The following is a 22,320-nucleotide window of genomic DNA, read 5'->3' as shown; positions in this document are numbered from 1 at the left end:
TGTCATTATTTTTATTGTCTGATGGGGTCCCAGAGCAAAATAGTTTGATGACCCCTGTCATAGAGCAATAGATTTGTCTGAACTAAATGTGTTTATGGCATACTTGCCTACTATTGAAAACTAGATTCAGGGAGATTGTAGTTGGTAGTAGAATTTTGCACGCTCCATTGAGGGGGCGTGTCATGCTCCACCCAAAGGGCGTGTCTAGATCCATATATGGAGAGAGATTGTGAAAAGAGATTGTGAATGTGGCACCCAGAAGCGTGGCTGTGTACTGCTACATCTGAGAGGAATCTTTTAAAATTACTTATATCTAAATGTAGATGAGCCCCAAAGCAGTTAGTAAGATATACTATACTTGCTAAAGTGCTGGAACATGGTGCTGATGATTCAATGTAAATGTATCTTTCTCTCATTCCTTTTTTCCTCAAAAATGTAACCGTGTAATGTGGGAGATAGGTAGACTAATGAGGGAGAGAGGGAGATTGCTGTTATTTCAGGGAGTCTTCTGCAGAATGCAGGAGGGTAGGCAATTATGGTTTATGGTAAATCACACTTCCAACTTCTTCTGTTAACCTTCTAGTGTGAGCCACTGGCTCATTCCGTGGGCCTTACCAGGTTCTCCTGATTATCATATACAGCTCTATTATCAGTCCTTCCTGACTGCTGTTATATGTGCTTTCATAAATAAAATGAAATCTAAAGGTGGCCATACAAACGCAAATTTATCTTCAGATCTGGCTGGTTGGAACAAAAACATGGTTATGGATGAGGGCAAATGACAGTTGACCATTTGCTTGGAAATGTTGGAAAACTGACACTGTCACTCATCCATAACCATGTTTTTGTTCCAACCAGCCAGATCTGAAGATAAATCTTACTAGTGTATCGGCACCTTAAATATTTTCTCTTCCCCATTTATTTCCACTGCAGTTGGGTAATCATAACATTTATTACATCAATATGTTCTAGTTGTCTACTAAATCTTATTATGGAAATTGTCCCTTTTTATTGCCCTTATCTTTGCACACTGAATATAGGAATGCCCTTACTTTCCAGGTTTCCACCTTCCAATAAAATGAAAGCATTTAAGATATTGACTTGCTTACCACACACAGTAAAAAAAATAGTTCAATAAATACACACTGACACATGAAAAATAAAAGTTTAATACATACATGAAACACACATACTGATACTTACCTATCTTGATCCCGTAGGTAGGTCCCAGGGTCTTGATCCGGTGCCTTGTCCTGGTTCCGGATCCATGTCATCATTCCTTAGCATGTCGATCTTCATGTCGGCGTCGGCGTCCGGTCCGGGTCCGAAGAAACCCATGGGGGACCTGTGGAAGGAAATCCAACTCACCCAGGTCCTCCATGGAAGCTCTGGTCTTGATCCGCAGTAGTCCAGGGCTTCCTTCCATCTTCTTCCATCTTCTTAAAGCTGCCGGCGCCTCCGGCATCTCCCCGCTGCGGACTGAGAGGCGCAGAGATGTTTCCTCCTCTGCGCCTCTACTCAGAATGATTTCTGGCCAATCAGGAGCCGACTTTCTTGGCTCCTGATTGGCCGCTAAGCGGCCCATAGAAATCATACTGAGAAGAGGCGCCGAACATGAAACATCTCTGCCGCCTCTTCTCAGTATGATTTCTATTGCCCGCCTAGCGGCCAATCAGGAGCCAAGAAAGTCGGCTCCTGATTGGCCAGAAATCATTCTGAGTAGAGGCGCAGAGGAGGAAACATCTCTGCGCCTCTCAGTCCGCAGCGGGAAGATGCCGGAGTCGCCGGCAGCTTGAAGAAGATGGAAGAAGATGGAAGGAAGTCCTGGACTACTGCGGATCAAGAGCTTCCATGGAGGACCTGGGTGAGTTGGATTTCCTTCCACAGGTCCCCCATGGATTTCTTCGGACCCGGACCGGACGCCGACATGAAGATCGACATGCTGAAGAATGACGACATGGATCCGGAACCAGGACAAGGCACCGGATCAAGAACCTGGGACCTACCTACGGGATCAAGATAGGTATCAGTGTGTGTGTAATGTATGTATTAAACTTTTATTTTTCATTGTGTCAGTGTGTATTTATTTAAATTTTTTTTTTACTGTGGAACTACAAGACCCAGCGGGCCCTTTAATGCCCCGCAGGCTGGGACTTGTGGTTCTCCAAGTCCCAGCTTGTGGGGGAGGCTTGCTGGGACTCATAGTTCCACAGTTTAAAACAATAGTTTATTCATCTATTTTTTTACACCACTATCAGCTCGATGCCCACCGCCCAGGGGCATCGAGGACAGCACCAGGCTTCAGCCTGGTCAGGTAAGTCCTGGAGGGGGGGGACCCCTTTATTGGGGGGGTCCCCACTCCCCCAGGGCCCCTGGCCAGGCTGACTGGTCGGTAGGGATGAATGCTTTGGCCGGGGGGACTTGTATAAAAAGTCTCCCCCCGGCTGTGGCATTACCCTGCTGGCTGGTTTGGCCTGGGGCTGGTTCTTAAAATACGGGGGACCCCTAGTCATTTTGTCCCCCGTATTTTGGGAACCAGCCCCGGACCTGGAGCCTGGGGCTGGTTGTTAAAAATTGGGGAACCCCTATTTGTCGGGTTCCCTGATTTTTTATTACCAGCCCCGGCTCTTTCAGCCTGGTGCTGGTTACAGCTGTGGGGGGGACCCCACGCCGTTTTTTTTTTTTATTTATTTTTCTATTTTTTTACACTAAAGCTTGCACGGATCTGACTGATCCGTGCAGGCTAAAGCCAAATACGACAGGACAATCAAGGTGTATTTTCCTGTCGTATTTTCGTGCCGGTTTTACACCAATTAGCAGCCGTATTATCAATACGGCTGCTTAGTAAATCAGGAACCACCATTCTTTTGAATGGTGATTCCTGTTGTATCCTATCGATGGTGTAGACATTCGTATTTGTAAATACAAATACGAATGTCCCATCTTTAAGAATACGAATTGCTGTATTTTTGGGATAGTAAATCCCGAAAATACAAATGTGTAAAAAATAGGTGTATTTCTGCCTACGAATACACCTATTTTTTACGAATTCATATTAGTAAATTTCCCCCTATATGTCATTTTACCATTAAATGGCATTATTGTAGGTTCCATCAGAACCGATGTCTCATCGCATCGCATGCCATACAATAATGGCATGCGATGCGATGCAATTTTTTATTGAATCCTATCTTTTTAATGGATTCACTGACACAGAGCAGTGAATACATTAGAAAGGAAAATCGCATCACATGCCATACAATATAGCATGCAATGTGATTTCACTACCTTGAATAGCCCTCTACGCAAATGGAGTAGTGGGCGCCGTGATAATACACAAGTACCTTTGATTTTGCTGGCAACAACCACATCACTGAAAAACATATCACGTTCGAACTCAAACATAAAGGCCCTTATTCTGATCGGTGCGGAAATTCCCGCATGCGGACGGACCGCCGATGTTGATCGTCTGCGCATGTGCAGAGGTCACTCTGCGCATGTGCAGGCGATTTCGCCGCACGGATTCTTTATACGCCGCACAGGGGGCGTAGAGGGGCGTGAGGGGCTACTTAGCCTCATTACCCTATGCATACGCCCCCCGTTTCATGGGCGTTCCCATGCAAACGCGGGGCGTATGCATGGTAATGAGGCCGTGACGCGTGTGTACGGGGCGGGCATCTGACATCGCCGGATGTCAGCTGCCCGCCTCTATACATGATTTCACACGGACAAGTGTCCGTGTGGTCTTGTGTTGCGGGACCTGGTGGAGCGTGCGGCCCTGCATTCGATGTTCGGCGACCATCGAATGCAGGGGCTGCTCCCACCATGGAGGAGGCGTATCCCCGTCCAATTTCATGCGGATCGCCACATATCCGCATACGGACGGCAGGTGGCGATCCGTATGGAAGGCGGGGATTCGCCTGCACGGTTGCGGCCGCATATTCTGATCGGGCCGCACCGATCAGAATAAGGGCCAAAGCTATTTGCATACGCAGGGGCTACGCAAAATCCCATTGCGCAGCCCCTGCGCTGCAAATACCAACAGCTGTCAAACAGAAAGTAATTTCTCATCAGAGTAAGAGACAGGAGTTTTAAGAAAAATGCAATTTGCAGACCCCCATAAACATTACTACTAACTAGGAGTTGCCTTTCTGCTTCAATCCCCTGTTCGTGGAGTATATTAGTGTACAGTAGGGTGGAGTGAAAAAAATTGAGAAATTCAAAATCCGCTAGTGTGGGAAAGTTGTGACTTGACCTGAATAAGAAACGTGCAAAAGCTTGCACGACGAAAACTGTGAAGATGCTCCGATCTAGTTAAAATAATGTCATGATGTCTTAGAGTGGTTTATTAATATACTTTAGCTTAGTAAAAGAGAGTACAAGCTTGTCCTAGTGCAAAGTGACTGACTTTGGCGTGAGAAAAAATACCTGATAAATGATCCATTTTCATGGTTTCAATTGTGAATATGGTCTTTTCTCCGGAACGTGTTTTATTTTTTTGGGAGAGAATGCTCTGTAATTGATGTGATCAAGAAAAGAAACTTGGTGGAAAAAAAACAGGGTAAATCCCTTTTGTTTGCCTTTAATAGAATAGTGCACTTACAGTATGTGTCTTCTAATGTCCAACAAACTCTTTACTGAATGCTTCAGTAAGTTCAGTAACAATGCATCTCTGTTCTTTAGGTGCAGGATTTAAAACACTTCTGTTTATTGTCTTTACTTATTATTTATTAACAGTTTCTTATATAGCGCATACATATTACGCAGCGCTTTGCAGAGAATATTTGAACATTCACATCAGTCCCTGCCCCAGTGGAGCTTACAATCTATATTCCCTACTACATTTTTCACGCACACACAGACATTCTTGGGTTTATTTTTGGAAGCCAATTAACCTATCTGTATATTTTTGGATTGTGGGAGGAAACCGGGGTACACAAAGTAAACCCACGCAAGCACAGGGAGAATATACAAACTCCGCACAGTTAGAGCCATGGTGGGGATCGAACCCATGACCTCAGCGCTGTGAGGCAGTAATGCTAACCATTACACCATCAGTGCTGCCCCACTTGTAGCAGTTTATTTTAAACATGAATAGGTCTGAAAACTATGCTGGGAACATGAATGGACTGCATTACTGCATATAATAAGCCATTATATTAACAGTTATATACATAGGTATATTGTGTCTTATCAATAATACCACTTTTACACCAGAATGCCGGGTAGGACCCGAGAAAATGAACACGGGAAATTGCCAGGGCATGCCCTGCCTCAGACCCCATTTACACTGCACTTCAATCCAGGTTATTCCTGGGGAATGCCCTTTTACACGGAAAACGGATCAGCCCTGCCTTTCCTTGCTGGTGTCATTAAAAAATGGCTTTTTGGTCTGTTGATGATGAGGTCACAACAAATGGAAAATGACACTCTTCAAGTTTTTTGCTTAATTAAGCTGAAAATATGCATAAAATCATCATACATTGGAATCTTTATAGGAAAGATGAAGATGCGTATGAATACAAGCTTGTAACACACTGGGACAAAAAGGAACCCGCGTTATTAACACCACGCCCCACCCCGGACTGGAGAGGCAATATCCCGGGTGTCTGGTTGTTAATATTGCTAATATGCATTAATGCAGCCCATTCATGTTCCCAGCATAGTTTTCAGACCAATTCATGTTTAAAATAAACTGTCACAAGTAAAGACAATAAACAGAAGTCTTTTAAATCCTGCACCTAAAGAACAGAGTGTAATGCATTGTTACTGAACTTACTGGAGCATTCAGTAAAGAGTTTGTTGGACATTAGAAGACACATAGGTGCACTATTCTATTAAAGGCAAACAAAAGGGATTTACCCTGTTTTTTTTCCACCAAGTGTCTTTTCTTGATCACATCAATTACAGAGCATCCTCTCCCCCCCCCCCCCCCCCCCCCCCAAAAAAAAAAGACACGTTCTGGAGAAAACACCATATTCTCAATTGAAACCATGAAAATGGGTTATTTATCAGGTATTTTTTCTCCCGCTAAAGTCAGTCACTTAGCACTAGGACAAGCTCATACTCTCTTTTACTAAGCTAAAGTATATTAATAAACCACTCTAAGACATCATGAAGTAAATTTAACTAGATCAGAGCATCTTCACAGTTTTCTTCATTTTCACCAAAAAAGTTAAACTTTAGGCCTCTTGCCAGAACAGAAGATGTTGACTCAGATCAAAAAGCGTTTGCACGTTCCTTATTCAGGTCAAGTCACAATTTTCACACACTAGCTGATTTAGAATTTCTCAATTTCAGTTTTTTCACTCCGCCCTAGTGTACAGGCTTATAATGTCAAGGGTACACAAGAGGCAGTTGTCTGGTAAGGTGTCCATGTCCCGAAATTTGCATATTAAAGTGGTAGTGTCCTTGAGATAAGTAGGTTGAAGCTGAACAGCAGGTTGAAGGTAGTGATCTAAGTACTTGAAGACCTTGTAGTACACCGAATCCCTTGCGGCGATAATGGGTCACCCTGGCGGATTGCTGCTGTCCTTATGTATCTTGGGCAAGGAATATAATACCGGAGCAATTGGATGTTTCTCAAAGAGATATTTGCATGTTGAGGAAGTGATGATGCCATCATCGACTGCTTTCTGTAAGGTCAATAGCAATTCCTTGTTGTACGTCTCAGTGGGATCTGATTTAAGTTTGGTATAAACATTAGGGTCCGATCGTGTTCTCAATATTTTGTTTCTATAGTCATCCACATCTTGTATGTCCATATGACATTTACACACATTATGCTACACACAATGCCTCCTGCATATGCCCACATTAGTAGCACTGCTTATTCATAACGCTCACACAGTTGCCAAAAGTAGTAGCTCTGCTTATACATAGTGCCCACACCAGTTGCCAACAGTAGTAGCGCTCCCTATATGTAACGTCCACACCAGTTGCTGACATTAGTAGCACTGTGTAACCATATGCCCACGTCAGTTGATGACTGCATTAGGGCTGCCTATACACAAGCCCACACCAGTTGCCAAAAGTAGTAGTTCTGCTTATCCAGTACATAAAACCCACACCAATTGCAGACAGTAGCACCACTGTCTATATGTAACACCCACACCAGTAGCCGACATTACAGTAGTAGCACTGCATAACCATGTGCAGACACCGGTTGCCGAAATTAGTAATGCTGCCTATACACATGTCCACACCAGTTGCCAACATTAGTAGCACTGAGTAACCATATGCCCACACCAGTTGCTGACAGTAGTAGCACTGCCTATACATGTGCCCACATCAGTTGCCGACATTAGTAGCGTTGCCTATACATGTGCAGACACCAGTTGCCAACAAAAGATCTGGTGTGAGGTTACCAGAAAAGGGGCGCAGGTTTTGAGGTGCTTCATCAAGCTGTGGTGCACTGGGAGGGGTTGTCACACCTGCACAAAGTATACAAAGGAAAGGTTTTGTGCTCCGCGCTAGGTTAAATAAATATCATTGATACTAATAAAGAGATTGTAAGAAAATAATAATTCACATTTATTAAACAAGTGTTACCCTTAAGTTTTTGTAGTTAAAAATGTATTGTAATAAAACCAATATATAAATATTGAATAAAGAAATAAGTATTAAAAACACGATTTATCTCAGTGGGAGTTCTAGTTTATAGAGTCGATACGGTACCGTATTGAGTTCTTAGGATCGGGTCCAGGTTTGTTCCTATAATGCCTCTTCACAAGGGTCCATACTTCGGATTTATATTCCAGTTAGGTTGTTGAATTGAGGATATCCCCTTTGCCGGGGGGGAGGGGGCGCTGCTGGGTTGAATGTAATCAAATGGGCTAATGCAGTGTACTCCCACTGTTCCACCGACGTGTTTCACCGGTTTTACCGGCTTTATCAAGGTGTAAAGAGAATAGGTAGATAGGGGGTATATATACCTGTGTGCTAGTATTGATTGCAAATAATCAGTGTGTACACATTTCAAAACATATATATTTATTCATGAACTAAAACCATATATATTTATTCAGAACTATAAACATTTATTATTTAGAGTAAAAAAACTAGCCTTTTAACTTATTAAAAAAGCAGATTTTTGGTATTTCTGAACCCGGAAGTGACGTTCCGATAGCCTGTGGCCGGAAATTATGTTCTGGTACCTTAGGGCATAATCTTAGGCACACGTCCTACATTCCTATACCGGAAGTGACATTCCGGTGTTTAAGTTGGAACGCATGCCGCCTGTAGTTCTATCTCAGCGTGGCAAGCCCGTTTCCTGTGGTTGTCTTGGTAACCACTTGGTACTGTTTTAATGGTCCGGTGTTTGTCACCTCTGGGTTTGGGACTCCGAGTGATACTTGGATTACATATATGCGTAAAAAGAAAGTCTAAACAATATAAACATTTAGTGTTAAAATATAAAGGAGGTAGCTAATTTAATTTGTATGTTTTACTCGGGGAGTTATATATATATTGCTACCATTCACCCGTGCCGAAGCTGCCCTTTTCATTGTTGGCAGAGCAATTAATCTTATCACTATTCCTTGTTATTTATAGAATCTCTAAAATAAAGCGTGTATATATATGACTCCTGCTTAATACTGTCTTTTGGATTTCCGTGTGCTGCTGTTGCTGCTGATTTGGCAGCGTGAGTGTAATATATATATATATATATATATATATATATATATATATATGTTATACTAATAGGGTTATATTACTACAATTAACTGGAAACACTGAAGATGCCATTTTCTTTGTTGGCAAAGCAGCTATTTCTAGCGTTATTCATTATTGTTGGCATGAGACATATATACATAAATGAGAGCGGAAAGAACATTTTGTGTTTCATTTTCGGAGAAAAAGAATATAAATACTAAATTCATATAATGAGTACACCATAGGAAATATAAAGAAATAAATATGTAAATAGGTATAAACGATTGTATAGAACATTTTATGTCTATTAAAGACTTATCTTTTGTTTATATAGAAAGAGAAGAAGAGAGAGAATGTATTTTCCTCCCTCGTATAGTTTATCATATGATGAAGAAATAGAGTTAAAGGTGAAAGAAAAGGAGATAGGTATACATAGGCTTTAGTCTAGATGATGGAATTCAATTCTACAGCTTTGTTGAGGCCATCTAGATATATAGTCCTCAATTTATACATCCAATAGACCTCCTGTCTACATAGCCTATCAAAGCGGTCTCCTCCTCTGGAGGTTCCATTTACATGTTCCAGGCCTGTCAAAATGAGCCCTTCTGGGTTACCATCATGAACTTCATGAAAGTGTCGAGAGACACTGTGGTTTGCTATATGTTTTGCTACATTTCGGCGGTGTTCCAAGAATCAGATCCTGATCCGTCTCGTTGTACGGCCTTCATATTTGAGACTGCAAGGACATCTTAAGAGATAAATCAAATATTCTGTATTACAGTTCATGAAACTCTTAGGTAATAGTTCTCTTCCCTCCCCATCTGTCAAGGTATTTTCTTTTCGGGTTTTAATGTGGCTGCATGTTATACATTTATTCATTCCATATCTAAAGAAACCGTTAGGTTTGGGTTTGAGCCAAGATAAAGTACATGGTTCTCTGTCTTTGTTAATCTCTTTCAGCATACTTGGTGCTAATTGATTTTTAATGGTTTTATTTCTCTTAAAAACAAACCGTGGTTTAGGTGGGATTGCATCCTTCAAAAGATAGTCTGATTTGAGGATATTGTAATTTTTTGTAATAATCTTTTTGATATTAGTAGAGTGACTATTATATGTGGATATATATACTGCTTGGGTTTCCCACCCTGTTTCCTGCGATGTGTTTTTAGGGGAGGATCCAAGGAGTTGATCTCTGTTTAGTGTTATTACATCTTCATAGGCTTTTGTTAATATGTGGTTGGAGTCATCATCATCTAGACAACAGCCTATGTATACCTATCTCCTTTTCTTTCACCTTGTTAAAATGACTGGATCATTTCTGAGGCCTGTTCCTCAAATGTAGAAAATTCAGTACAGTTCCTGAAGAGGCGTAGTAGGTGGCTCTTAGGAATTCCTTTTTTCCATGGAAAATAGAGCGCATTCTTAAAATAGAGATACGCTTTGGATCCCACTTCTTTAGTAAAGTTGGAGGAAATGATCCTATCACCCTTTACTTCTAGGGTCAAATCCAGTAAAGAGGTCCGCTTTTTGTATATCACATGGGTGAATTGTAAATTAAAAGTGTTGGAGTTAAGGTGGTTAACGAAACATTGTGCTTGAAGGTGATCCCCATCCCAAATAATAAATAAATCATCGATGTACCGGCTATAGAGGACCAGATTTGCGCAAACTTTGCTTTCCCAGATAAGTTGTTGTTCTACCTCAACATATAAAGGTTGGCATAGCTGGGCACGAATCTGGTCCCCATGGCCGTACCCATCACCTGTAAATAGTGGGAGTTATCAAACAGAAAATAATTGTGACGTAGAATATAAGTTATAGAATCAGTGATGAATTGTTGATGTCTTCCCTCCTGGTCACCATTTTCTAACAAACGTTTTTTGATACAGTAGTTTGTATCTCTTTATTGTGTGGGATGTTTGAGTAGAGACTTGACATCCACTTGACATCTTTTATCAGTTGAAGAAAATGTAATGTGTCCTTTATGTGTGACCTGAGGGTGAAGACTCGTGGTTGTAAGTAAGTGTCAATGTAAAAGGATAAGTTAGATGATAGTGACTGAATACCAGAAATGATGGGTCTACCTGGGGGTGATGTGAGGTTTTTGTGAATTTTCGGCAAATGATAATAAATAGGTGTGCGGGGGTGTTCACAACACAAGAAGTGGAGCTCTTCCCTGGAAATGACCCCATCTTGTTCAGCATTTCTCAGAAATTCTAACAATTCGCGGCCATACTCCTGCGTTGGATCTTTTTCTAAAGTTACATAGAAGTTTATGTCTTTTAGTTGTCTAAATGTAGTCTGACCAATCCTGCACCACAATGCCCCCCTTCCTCTTATCTGCCTCCTTAATTATTATAGAGGTGTCTAAAGTTAGTTTTCATTCCGAATTTCCCTACTTTGGAGATGGCTGTTTTGCACATATCTTCATAATCTCTCAAGGTGGTTTTATAAAAGGACTCAACATTTGATCCTTTTGATTTAATTGGAAAGAAGTCAGATTTTGTCTGAAATGTATCTGGAAATTCAGTGACAGTATTCTTTAAACCATCGGGTGAATGCAGTTGATACCAGTTGGTACCAGTAGGTGCAATTGACAGTGCTGGGAAGGTTCACTAACGCTTTTCTCTGATCTGCTGAGCTTTTTCAAAGCTCGACTCTCAGTGAGAGATGCAGCATCCCTCGCACCCACCAACTGCTGCTAAGTCTCCAGACAGATGGCATCCAGACGGGACTCTCTGCTGTGGACACCCAGTTAGCATCACATGGGTAAAGCGGAGCTCTGACCGGCCACCCCATACAAATCATACATACAGCAAGTGTTCCTACAAACATATTCTCCTTTATTGGGAATATATTACACTGAGAAACGTAAGATCCAGTTTCAATACAGCTTACATGGTTTACCTAATGGCAGTAAAATATTTTAAATGTGTATTTACTACTTTATTTCATATTGTCTAAGTTTTAAATATTAGTTTGCTATTAAGTGCAATATATTCTAATTAAGGTGGCCACCTATTTTACTGATATTCGACAGCTAATTGAATAAAATGTATTATATATAAAAAGGCATATGAGATTTTTATTGTGAATTCAGCCTAAGGTTAATTGAGCTTATTATCGCAGAATTTCCCTTTCATAAAATAAATTCTTACATCACATATAAAATGATATACACCCTCTTTTACAGGTACGAGGATCCCTTATTCAGACCTGTTCACTAGGCTGTATATTTTTGCAGCCTAGCAAACAGGTAAATGCCGCTCGTCCGATTCCATCCCCCCCCCACATGCCACGCCGTGCAAATCCCCTCTCTAACATGCGAGGGGATGTGTACTCTAACACATCCCCTCGTATGTGGCTGCAAGGAGGAGAAATTATTTGATGGTCGCTCACCATCTAATGAGTTCTCCTGCCTTCGCTAAGAAAAGTCAGCCTGGACTAACTTTTCTAGCACCTGCTGTCCTCTGAATTCGAGGTGGGCACTGATGTCATGTAATGTCAGCCACCTGCCCCAAGCAGGCATCGCCTGTGGGATGCCCATAAAATGCTGGGGATGTTAGGGATGGCCATCAACTATCGATGATTCAAAATCATTGATGGTTTAAGACCAGAATAGTTTTGCCATTGATGGGGGAGAACCAGATGGTTTTCCTCCATCGATAGCAGAGCATAACCAAATAGGTTTTTTTTCCTCCCGAAGGTGCAGGGATGCAGAGTAGAGCTCCACTCCTGGCACCCGTAAAGTCCTGCCTCAAGGTTGGAATTCGCCCATGGGCCAGTCAATCAAAGAAAATAGATGACCACAGATAGTCAAAAAACATCAATGGTCATCCAATAGATATTATGGCATTAGATATTATGGTAACAATCGTTTGCGATAGCACCGATGGCCATCCCTAGTCCTGGCCTCCCTCTGGCCAGCTCTCCAACTCTCACTTCCACATGTAGCACGACCTTGGAGAAGCTGCATGCTAGCTCCCCTACCTGCAGCCCACCCTGCAGCAGCCTGTCTCTCTCTGACAGGAGGAAGCTGACGGCAGCTGCACAGCTAGTCTGCTAAAACCGCTATATATGAAAACTTAGGGCGATGGATCGGCGGGAAGGGGGGGTTTCCGACACCCGTGTTCAGTTGCAACTGTCCTTACAGTACATAAGCTATGCATATGTGTAACTGCATGTGCTCCATCTATTTTAAAATATAACGTTATAGCTTTATTACTATTAAGTTTCTGCTCTTTAAAAATACTTTTTCTTTTGTTGCATTTAATGAAAAATGGAACACCATACAGACTATTAATCTTTTTAATCTATAGTGAATGAGGAGCATTCAGTTGGCAATTTTTCAGGTGATGGCATTGCTAGGCCCTTCCCTACATTTTTTTAGGCTCGATTTATACTGCATGTAGTATAAATATAGTTAGATTGCCAGTGTTCTCATGGTGAAAACATTGGTCCGCACAGATGTGCTAACCTACAAACCCTTAGGATGGGGCTGAAGTCGCCCCACTAATGTGTACAGCAGTCCCCATTAGTAATCTTCTGTGACAAAATCAGTGATGCTATGGAACATTCTGTGTAAATTAGGTGTGACTAGTGGATGGATCATTAGGTGAATAAGGGAACTGAGGTAAACACAACATGTGACTGATCAGAGGCTGGTATAGGTTTACATTTTGTAGATATGGAGATGAGTAATTTCATAGCAATTTATAATCAGTGTTAAACTCTTTTGGGAACTGCAAACGTTCCCTTCTGTTCCATCCTGTTCTTCATTCAACACATTGTTGCCTACCCTCCTGCATTCTAGAGGAGACTCTCTGAAATAGCAGCAATGTTCCTCTCTTCCTTATTAGAGTAGCAATATCCCTCATTTCACCTAGCCCACATTATGCAGCTGTTACATTTTGGGGGAAAAAAGGAATGAGAAATAGATACATTTACATTGAATCATCAGTAGGTATGGCCATCGGTGCAGATGCCATTGATGATGGCCATCGATGGTGATTCTGCACCCAGCCATCGATAATGTTAAACTATTTGATGGATAACCATTGATAATTTTAGCTATCAATGGTCATCCATTATATTTGACTAAATGGCCAGTGGGCCAATCAGAACTCGGGGGCGGGTCTTCCGGGTGAAACATCGGTTCTCCTTTGCCATCAATGTGGGGGAAACCATCTGGTTCCCCCACATCGATGTCAAAAGTATTTGACATCGGCCATAAACAATTGATGATTTCAAATCATCGATGGCCATCCCTTATCTTCAGCACCATTTACCAGCATTGGTGATAAAACACAATGATCCCTATGGGTACATGCATGTCTTTTGGCCATTTATATGAACCACGTGCAAAAAACAAAAGATGAACAATCCCTGACACGTATCAGTGACTTATTTACCAAGTATAGTAGCTCTTATTAACTGCTTTGGGGTCATCTACATTTGGATATTGGATAAGTCATTTTAAACACATACCCTAATGGGGCGCTCCGCAAAATTCAACGACCAACTATAATCTCCCTGAAACTAGTTTTTAAAAGTAGGAAAGTATGATTCAACATACAAAGGTCAACACATCTGTGATTCACTTCTAGCTCTCTTGTCTGCTGTCACTCTGCTAACTCTCCCAGTTTTCATTACTTTTTCTCTCTTTACTCCCTTTTACACTTCTCTCTTCAGATTACACACACCTCTGCCTCAGTCACATTCCTGATGTGTATGCAAATGTAGATGTACTTTCATTTGTGACAAACCCAAACAGGTTCCTATTTATTGACCTGCCCGTACCTGCACAATTTGATAAGCAAGAACTTTTCCTTCATTAGCTAGCTTTTGTCAGAAGCGATTAGTGTGTATTTTACTATGCCTCTTATAAATCCTACTCCTGCTAAAGTAAGTATACTTACTATACATTTTCATTACAGATAAAAATAGAAATGTTATAGAGAGTGGGCAAAACTTGTTTTGTTACTTAGAGGTAGTAGACTGTTTGGAGTGTGAAATACATGTAATTCATGAAAATATTACATAGTGTATGTACATACAAACATCCAAATGCAGAATGAATGGCTATAATGTCACGGACTACAGTAGAAGGGGACCTTAGAGTTAGTTTCAGATTGTTTGAAGGTATATAAACAGCATAGTTAAACAGTTGGAGAAGCTTGGTTAAATATTAAGAGATACATTTAAAATGTATGCATACCTCCCAACATTTTTACAACAGGAATTAGGACTCCTGCACAGAGGAATCCTGAGAGGGGATGTGATCTCTTTAAATGGGCGTGGTTTAGTGTGACACACATCAGTTTAAAGAAAAGCAGAAAGACAAAGATTATATTTTCCCCTTAGTTGGTAGTCACTGTTAGAACAATGTAATGACAGTTATGAAAAATAAGATCCACTATAGAAAGGTGAGAGGTCCATGGATAATGACTCATACAGTGAAATAATTTGTTCTCTGTTCTCTGTTTTATGTTTTTATGCTATTACTACCAAACAAAAATTAGGAATTTTAATCAATATCCATTTTTATTCCCCAGATTCTTCAGCTCGTCAGTGAATGAGGATCTTCCCTTTCTCATATTTGGCACTGAACAGGTGGCGGAATATAGCAGACTTGATTCCTCTAAAATGGAAAAAGATTTTAACCACTTGCCAAAAAGAGTTCAGACTTCTAGGATGCGTGAAAATCAAAGCTATCATGAGTCATCAAAAGGGTCTTTCAGGAAGGATAAGGATACCACAGGAACCAAGAAACTGTCTCATAGCCTCGAACTTAGCCTTCAAAGTGTTGGTCATGTAAAAGGTCTGCAAAAAGTATTTGAAGACTTGAGCTCAAACGAAGAGCTCACACAACATGGTATGACAGTAAAACCCAAGTACTATGGATCTCTAAATGAGAAATATTGCCCCGTACCTCAACATGTGTCTCTAACTCCCGGAGTCCATGGGCCAATTTTTTCTCAAGTGTATAATCCCTTGAAAAAAGATCACTTAGAGAATAGACGAGAGCATGGAACAGTGTCAGACATTGGCAGTGCTGCAAAATCACACCTTTCTCCAATATTACAGAGCCATATGAATAGTAACAGGAGGACTCCAAAAACCAAGAACAGTACTAGTAATTACATTGCAGAGAATAAATTATCTCATGGTTGGCACAGTGATGGAGAAATCAACAACAGACATGCAAGACCCTATCTTCAAGATGTGCAGCTTCCTCCTCGGACACCCACACCACCCCCTCAAAGAATGAAGAATAATGTTTCCATATCTCTGGGATCACCAAAAGGATGGAAAAATGATAATGTTATTGTTTACTCGCCTAAGGCTTTTTTTGGACAGAGGCATACAAATCAAAGGGACACTACTTCTCCAGTGCAATCACAATCATCAGGAAATTTCTTTTTTGCAGATGGCAGTGTCTCTAATACTATGGCAGATTCAGAATCTCTGCAAAAAGTTAGAAATACTGAAGCAAACAGTCATACAGTGTCACCGGGAGAGATAAATAAAATACACAATATAACGAACTCAGAGGAACAGGACAAAGCACAAATTAAAACATCATTTCATCAGAATGTGCGCCATGATGGAGCCCATGCGGCCACAGAGAAAAAAACATATCACAAGAGATCTTCTGAGAAGAGGACAACTATCATAAAAAATGAACTCAATGAAAAATATGAAGCTCATGAGGATTCAGGACAACTAGATCAATTAAAAAACAGAATTAGTGTTTTAAGACCTGAAAAAAAGTTGCTTAAAGAAGACACATTGAGTGAATGTAATATACATTCAGTTAATTTGACACTAGGAGAAAAAAAAAGTTGTGAGCTTCCTCCTATAATAACTCAAAGGAAAAGACAGGCTAATTATTCACGTGATGTAGAAGTTGTCAACAAACTCAGAACTAATCAGAGAGAGGACACGGATGATTCAAAAGATAATCAAGTTGTTATCAGTGGAATACTTAAAAAACATATAGCAGAGTCAGCTGAGGATGTTGACACATTATTTAAGACTATAAAAAATACAGATGGAAATTTGAGCAGAGATGGCGTTGTAAAAAATAAAAATAAACCTACCATAATCCTTTATAAAATAGCTCATCCTGATTCTGTGCAATTAAATGAATGCACAGATAAAGATAACATTGGAAATGATGACTCATCAAACATCAAAGAAGTGGTGAAGGAAACTATATCAGAGGATGGATTATCACCAAAACACAAACCTGAAGAAGGAAAACCTGCAAAAGGGCCTCTTACATATAGCGAGCTTGGTATTAAAACTAAATTAAAACTAAATGTTTTATCTATAGCTCAATCTGAAGACAAAACAGATCAAGCTATTTTCACTGCAGAGAAAATTGCAATGGTATCAAATAAAAGTATAGATGCAAAAGATCAACCAAGACACAGAAAGGTTCAGTCTGATAATAATGTGGAAATGGACAAAAATGTGGTATATGTAGCTGTGAATGGGAAGAATGTTGAGCCCATAAACAAAGAGAATGAAAGTTTCGTAGATCAGCAAGCAACAGACATGAACAAGGAACAAAGTGGAGTTGCAACAAAACTATACAAGATTGGAGAAGCCATAGGTACATTGGCAACCTCAACAGTTGATTCCAGTAACCTACCAGTCAACAAAGTTGAAGACTTAACTGACCAAGATAAAAATGTAATGGTCTTCTTGACAACAAAGGATAGAATAATGGGAAAGCCCAATGATCTGGGAATTGAAATTGCCAAAAAATTCCCTCCAGTAGATATTCTTGAAGATCAGAATGGATATTTAGAGAGAAAAACTGTGGATATGAAGAATGTGACTGAACAGGAGAAATTTGTATTGGTAGACACTTTTATAGATACCCGTGAGCACCAAGTGGTAGATCTAATGAAGCAAGAGCAAAAATGTGTAGAAAAATTGAAAACAAATGATGAACCAATGGCTCAGATTGAATATTTAGAAAGAAGAACTGTGGATATGAAGAATGCGGCTGAGCAGGAGAAATTTGTATTGGTAGACACTTTTATAGATACCCATGCGCACCAAGTGGGAGATCTAATGGGGCAAGAGCAAAAATGTGTAGAAAAATTGAAAACACATGATGAACCAATGGCTCAGACTGGATATTTAGAAAGAAAAACTGTGGATATGAAGAATGCGGCTGAGCAGGAGAAATTTGTATTGGTAGACACTTTTATAGATACCCATGAGCACCAAGTGGGAGATCAAATGGGGCAAGAGCAAAAATGTGTAGAAAAATGTAAAACACATGATGAACCAATGGCTCAGACTGGATATTTAGAAAGAAAAACTGTGGATATGAAGAATGCGGCTGAGCAGGAGAAATTTGTATTGGTAGACACTTTTATAGATACCCATGCGCACCAAGTGGGAGATCTAATGGGGCAAGAGCAAAAATGTGTAGAAAAATTGAAAACACATGATGAACCAATGGCTCAGACTGGATATTTAGAAAGAAAAACTGTGGATATGAAGAATGCGGCTGAGCAGGAGAAATTTGTATTGGTAGACACTTTTATAGATACCCATGAGCACCAAGTGGGAGATCAAATGGGGCAAGAGCAAAAATGTGTAGAAAAATGTAAAACACAGGACGAACCAATGGCAAAGTCTGATGAAAAAGCATTAGTAGACATAAACACAGTAAACAGAAATGAAAATCATACTAAAGTATTGAATAAAACAAATGTGCCGGACCATACTGAACAAAAGATAGTTGTATTGGTAGAATCTTTAAGAGAGTCCAGTGATCAAGCAGTAGATACTTTGAATGAAGAGTCCTCTAACATGCTGGCTGAATTTGAAAATATATATGAACAAAGTCTGAATGCCAATGATGTGTATTTCGAAAAGAACATGCACCAAAACGTGCTGTTTGATCCCTCTTTATCTGTAAAAGTTGAAGATAAGGTTGACCAAGACCAACCATTTATATCTAACATGGAAAGAAAGAAAGAATCAGAGGAAAATCTGCTTGATGAAAATGCAGCATTAAACGTAACGACTGTAAACATAACTGAGAATCATACTGAAAAACTGGACAAAAAAACTTTATTTATGCCAGACCAAACCAAGATAGTTGTTTTAGAAGAATATTTAGAAGACTCCAATGATCAACCAGTAGATAATGTGAAAGAAGAGTGCTCTAACATTTTGGCTGAAGTTGAATTTATGCATGAACAAAATTCAAATTCTAATGATTTGTTCTTCAGAAACAACGTACACCAAGTCATGCATAATTCAAATGACAAAGTTGAAGAGCTGGTGGACCAAAATAAAAAATGTATAGATAATGTGGAAACAAAGGATAAACCTGTGGAAAATTCAGCTGTAAGCATAAAGACAGTAGGCACAACTAAAGAACAGGCTGAAGAATTGGATACAAAAACTTTAATTATGAAGGATTCCACAGGACAAGACATAATTGCATTAGCAGACTCTTTCAGAGAGCGCAGTGACCATCCTGTTAATAATCAGAAAGAAGATCATTCTACAATGTTGGCTAAAGGTGAACATATGTTCATTGGCAAAGTGGAAGATCCAGTTGACCAAGATCAAACATGTATTGTCAATGTGAAAACAAACCATGATGATCTAATGAAAATTCCCAGTGATCTTTATGATGATAATTCAGCAGTAAATATGAACACAGTAAACATAACTGAAGACCAAGCTGAAGAGAAAGAAACTATGGATTTGAAGATCCAGTCTGGACAAGAAATACAAGTTTCAGGTTCTAGTGGGCATACAATTACCATCCAAGAAGAGCCCACTCACATGTTGGACAAAGATAAAGGACTGGACCAAACAGTCCTAAATTCACATAATTTGCCGGAGGCACTCATACCACTGTATGGTCATGCCATTGTTGATCAAAGAGTATATGCTAAAGAAAGCTCACCAGAAAATTCTACGGTCATTGAGACTGAGGTGGGCAAGTCTTCACAAGTAAATAATCAGTTTGTAAATGATAATGTTATGGAGAAGACAGATGTTATTGTGGAAGACTACATTTCAGATACAGTAACTCATATTGGTCATGCTGATAATATGATACTTATTTCAACAAAAAGTATGCCCGATAAGGTTGTTTTTAGTAGTGAGCAAGGTAAAGATGTGATCATAAAAAAACGTGAAAATGACTTTGTTGATCAAGCCAGTAATGTAGTCTTTGAGAAAGCTGAGCAAGGGGCTGACATTTCAGCAATGGAGAAGTTAGCACTAGATTATGATAAATGGACAACTGATCATAATTTGAATAAAACTCTGGATAGTTCTAGACATGTGACTTTTGATAAATCTGAGGAGCCAGAAGATTGTATGAAAATAAATATGTCAACAAAAAATGCTAGTTTTCAGACAAATGAAGACCAGGTGGACCACACTATTAGTAAACATGAGCATCTTGATAATATAAATATAATTATTTCCACCAAACAGAATGAACCATTAGGATATCACATCATGGAGCAGGATGAAAAAGTGGACTTAATACAAGCTGATAATGTGATCTCAGACCAAACAGAAGAATTGATGCCTCATAAAAAAGAAAAACTTCAGACTAATGAATATATGGTTTCTGCAAATGAGCAAAAAAATGGAAATAGCTATAGTAAGTTTACACTAGGCACAGTAAATGAAGTAGAAGATATGCTAAGCCAGTATAGAAATACTATTGATGCTGTCTACTTTGTAGGTGATCTGGCAGAAAATGTAAATGATGAGTCACATGTTGAAACCATGCACAATAGTGAAATGCAGAACACAGTAAAGTTGGCACAATCAGAAACAAATGGCATCCAAGAAAGTCAGGATGGAAGAAATATTCAAATTTCAGATTACATAGTTCCTGTGATGCCTTCAGAAGAATTAGGTGGAGATGTTTTAGGGACTTCATTTTTAGGGGAAGGGACCAGAACGCATACTACTGATAAAAGGTGTATATCAGGTCCAAGTGCATCTTACTCACTTCATGAAAACCAGTTATTGGAACAACCCACAGACTTAGCAGAACGTTACATGGTACCTATTGTGGAAGCTGGTATACAGGAAAATGCTATAAATTGTGCAGAAGAAGAAATAGAGTCTCCAGAAAACATGGAGATTTGGGTGAACCGATTACGACAGTTGGAGACCCCAGAATTTATGAAGTACCAGAGAGAACCACGTCAGCCTCGCTCTTCTCCACTACACATGTATGCCACACTGCCACCCATAAAAGAGGATCAAGGCTCTCCAAAGGGTAGTCACTCTGATTTCAAATGGCAATTGCAAGAACAAAAGGAGAAACTGGATATGAATTCCCTTTCCAGTCAAAGTGATTCCATATTAGAGGCTAAAGTTACAGAACAGACTGACGCAACAGAAGAGACTGTAAAGAAATACTCTTGGGAAAGAAGCACAGAGAGAGCCCCTAATAGAACATCTCCACTTGAACTAATGAGGAAGCACTCTGGTGATGAGCTTTCCAGGGGTGACACCTACAAGAACTTTATCGCACAAAATCTTAGTAATCGACAAAGTTCTATCATTGGATCATTGTTACTTTCTGATAGATTAGATAAAAAGACAGAGTCATCTGAAGGAAAATCCTATTCAAGACTTGAAAGTAGCTTTCTTCTCAGTAGTTACATTAACTCTCAAAAAGATACATTAAAAGAGATGCCTGCAGAGATTGAAACACCTCCACAGAAAGAGTCATCTACAAATGACACTAGGGCAACCTTCACAAATGACACCTTAACCAGTACATTAGAAGATTTGCCAACAAAGGACAACAAAGATGTCTCCCATCCGCAACCTGATCATGTGACAGATTCAGATACTACTGAGATTCCATCCAACATGGACACACCAGTATCTTCTTCTTTTAAAGTCTTCCCGGATGTTTGGGTGAGATGTACTCCAAATTTAGTGAATTGTGTAATAGTATTATATTTACTAATAATTGAGAAGATACAATATATTGCATTTCTAATGTATTAATGTGTCAGCTAGTTTATTGTTATAATCATATGAGTATCTTTCTAAATTATATATGGGGTACATTTACTAAAGCTTCTAAAAATGAAAAGAGGTGATGTTGCCCATAGCATCACATTCTATTTATAATTTCTCTATTGGATCTTTTAAAATGAAAGACAATGTAATTGGTTGATTTGGGAAATATCATCTATTTTCATTCTTAGAAGCTTTAGTCATTTTACCCCATATGTATTCACAAAAAAAGTGAAATATTATTTCCCAACAAAACTATAATAGAAAATCATTGTTTGTTTCAGCATCACCCAGAAAAGAGTCATGGCAAGTTGAACCCAAGACCAGGAAAGGTAAAATTATGACTTAAATAATAACCAATTTTTATTCAGTCCTATGTAGAAATTTAGACTTGAATATTCACAGTCATTCACATAGTTGAATATATTCTCTGCCAACCTCTCAGCTCTATTCATAAATTCCATGAAATGCTAATTTACAAATATAAGGGCATATGTAAGAGCACCCGAGTTTGCTGTACAGTAAGTGCGGGATACACTTAGAAAATGCTTAGAAAATGCCCGGGGATCGCTATGAATGTAGGCCCCATTAGACTTGGGCAGAGATAAGCAAATGGAA

At 39.7% G+C, this 22,320-nt stretch overlaps 1 protein-coding gene across 2 annotated transcripts in view; it reads left to right on the top strand.

Moving 5' to 3' along the window:
- Window positions 1-22,320, top strand: part of CRYBG2 (crystallin beta-gamma domain containing 2) — a 175,055-nt gene that overhangs the window by 103,688 nt on the left and 49,047 nt on the right. For both annotated transcript variants that reach the window (XM_083173290.1, XM_083173291.1), the window contains 2 exons: window positions 15,210-21,597; window positions 21,987-22,034. In XM_083173290.1, coding sequence (XP_083029416.1) covers window positions 15,210-21,597; window positions 21,987-22,034 — 6,436 coding nt within the window. The remainder of the gene's footprint in view (window positions 1-15,209; window positions 21,598-21,986; window positions 22,035-22,320) is intronic.

The sequence above is a fragment of the Crinia signifera genome, chromosome 2, assembly GCF_055691185.1.
Source record: "Crinia signifera chromosome 2, ASM5569118v1, whole genome shotgun sequence".
In the NCBI taxonomy this organism is placed as follows: domain Eukaryota; kingdom Metazoa; phylum Chordata; class Amphibia; order Anura; family Myobatrachidae; genus Crinia; species Crinia signifera.
This window is presented reverse-complemented; position numbering and strand designations above follow the sequence as displayed.